General features: G+C 42.0%; 1 protein-coding gene across 1 annotated transcript in view; it reads left to right on the plus strand.

Moving 5' to 3' along the window:
* Positions 1-338: 338 nt before the first annotated feature.
* SPG11 (spastic paraplegia 11 (autosomal recessive)) overlaps positions 339-2,812 on the plus strand; it is a gene marked incomplete at its 5' end in the record, with an annotated part of 19,455 nt that continues 16,981 nt past the window's right edge. Inside the window, 3 exon segments of the mRNA XM_009874270.1 lie at positions 339-546; positions 1,027-1,230; positions 2,133-2,239. Of these exon segments, the coding sequence (XP_009872572.1) occupies positions 339-546; positions 1,027-1,230; positions 2,133-2,239 (519 nt within the window).

The raw sequence follows: 2,812 nt of genomic DNA on the forward strand, positions 1-2,812 counted from the left end.
GCGTGTGTCGCAAGCACGTTTGTAAAAGGTTTTCATCCTGTTGCGTTATGGTAGGGATCTGCTTGTTTCCTACAGAGAAAAAGTTGGAACTAGCTGAAAGGGACTTGCCCAATGCATGGCCACTCGTTGTAGATGTCGTACTTTGCTGCGTTCTGTAAAGCTGATTACGCTCCAGTGTTACTTTCAGCTTTTCCAGTAAGAAGTTGTAACAGTGCACTTAATCTCAGCATCGTCTTTTCAACCGTTCCTTACAAATGTGTACGTGTAGAAAGAAATGTCAGTTATTTCCCCGTGTGATGTTTGTGCTGGTTTCATCAGTTTGGCTTTTTGAAACACAGAGCTCAAGGCGTGTAATCCCAAGGTTCTTTGGCTGCACTTGACAGCCCGGCATGATTGGCTCAACATTTGTGCGTGGATTGAAGAATCTGAGCTCAACCAGCCTTTGTGCGGAGAAGCTTGCTGGCCCCCTCTCACTCCAGACGTTATCGACCGGAACATGTTGTGCAGCAGCTACATGAGAAATGATATATTGAACAAGCTGGCCAGGTATCTGCCCTTAAAGCCTTATTCTAACTTCCTGTCTCCTGTGAAGCCAGAATCAAACAGGTACAGGAGGACATGTTAATAAAATCTTTGATACCTGTCAATTTTTACGTCACGCCCTTTTTTGAAGCAGCACAAATCTACTCCTACATTTAATTTTAGTCTTGTGCTTGCACATTTCCATATGCAAAAGCAGTGAGAAACAGGAGCGCAATAGAGATCCGTGATTGTTCGTAGTGGTTCTGTTCCTGATGCCCGTTTTAGCGCAAGGGAGAGAATTCTGAACACGCCACATTTCACAGTAACTACGCCATGGTTTGAGCACTAACAAACATATTTTGGGATGCTGTGCTTGCCTCAGTAATGAAGCAATTCCCTAGAAGGAAAGGTCTGCTTTGTGCCCCTGAATTAAAAACACCCTTCAGAACTCGTTAGAGAGAGAACTATATAATCAGTGCACATTCTTTTTCTCTTTTCTGTTAGAAATGGAATTTTTGTCCCTTCTGAGATGGAAGATTTTGAACTTCTGCTCCAAAGACTGTCCTACCTTGGGGGAGTCCTGCAAACCCCTCACCCTGCTCCGAAGCACAGCGCTGCGAGTGGCTTGGACTTCCACACTCGTTTTGTCCTTCACTGCTTAGAGCACAATCTGCAGTATCTGTTGTACACTTATCTGGATTATTACAGGTACGAATGCTTTTTGTCCCTCAAATTTCACACGGATTTAAATAATTAAATGCAATTTTAGTAGTTGGCAGTAAGAGTTTTCCTCCACCCTTCCCGTCTGGTGAGGAAGACTATTTGGGTCATAAAACTGTCGTTTAATGAAAAGCTGTGGGGCGGAGTGTTGGGTTTCATGCTGCATTTTGAAGCTTTGTTCAGGTTGTCTCGGCAATATTAATTTGTGTGTCAGTCATCAAAGGAAACAGTTATGGTTGTAATTAGTAGAACGTTACAAGCAGTGCAATCCGAAGTGAGCCAATAGCTTGTTCTTCAGAAACTCGTGACTTGAGCACCAGTGCGAGTTCTTTCCTGATACGTTCCCAAATAAAGAGTTGGCTGGTTTCTGCCTAAATTGGGATTAGCTGGGATTTGAAGGAGAAAGCGGTATTAGGCATTGGGACTATATGAATACTTTCTACTTAATGAAGACTTGGCAGTGAGAACTCCAGCCTGACATTAAACGTGAAAGTGGATGAGAAGAAAGCCAACAATTATTATTATTTTTCTATTTGTTTGTATAGTTAATTTTAATATAGTTAATTTTAATTTGCATAAAATACTTAGACTATATAGAGCGATACCTGGGATCCAAGACCCTTTTTTGGGAACTGTTGTAAGATCTGGAAACTTACTGGGATTTACAGAAGCAGGCTAGCAGAGAAGCAGTCTTAAGGGAGGGAACTCTTGAGAGATGCCCTGTCAGCTAAAGCTGCGCTTCCTGTAGCGAAGGGTGTTGGGCTTTGACTCTCGCTGAAATAATTCATTGCAGAACCAAGACAGATGCTCTCAGTTTTTAATGCCGTGTTATGCCAGGCCAGAAGATGGTTACAAATCCTGAGTTTTCACTGTTCTGCTCTTATTTCCAGTTTAACTCCTTCCAGTTGCCCTATCTTGGATAACAAGGAATTGCACGAGGCACATCCCTGGTTTGAATTCCTCGTGCAGTGTCGAGGGGTTGCCAGTAATCCACGAGGTAGGAGTCCGGCCTCGCTCGGGTCCCTTTGCACCGAGAGCTGGGGGTTTGGCACAACTGGCTTGAATTCTCTGCTCCAATCTTTTTTTTGGACCACAGCAAATCATTTCCCTCTTCCTCATCTCTAAAATGTGGATTAAAATTCCTGTATGTAAAGATTCGGAGATTGTAGATACGTGAGAATTATTTTGTGTGTGGTCATCGTTACCTCCAAGGTGATTGAACCCCCAGCAGGTTGAACAGAAGGAGAATTTATTAGAAAATGCATATACTTATTAAAATTAAAGCTTCCTTTAGTTCTCTAGTGCTGCATGTTGACTTCTCTGCCCTCGGGTTATGTTTGCTTTTTTGTTGTTGCTATTGTCATTGAAAATCAGTAACATTTGTGCCCTTAACTCCTTTCACTTTTTTTTTTTTTTAAAAAACATATCATCTTTTGTAGAGTCACACATTAACAAATGACAAAAATAAGCCCAAGTGAAGCTTTTTCAGAAAGTATGATCAGTATAGGATAAAGAGTTGGACCAGTACGATGTTAAACTGTGGGACTCAGTCCAAATCAATGTGTGTAGG

This window comes from Apaloderma vittatum, unplaced genomic scaffold, assembly GCF_000703405.1.
Source record: "Apaloderma vittatum isolate BGI_N311 unplaced genomic scaffold, ASM70340v1 scaffold13990, whole genome shotgun sequence".
Classification (NCBI taxonomy): domain Eukaryota; kingdom Metazoa; phylum Chordata; class Aves; order Trogoniformes; family Trogonidae; genus Apaloderma; species Apaloderma vittatum.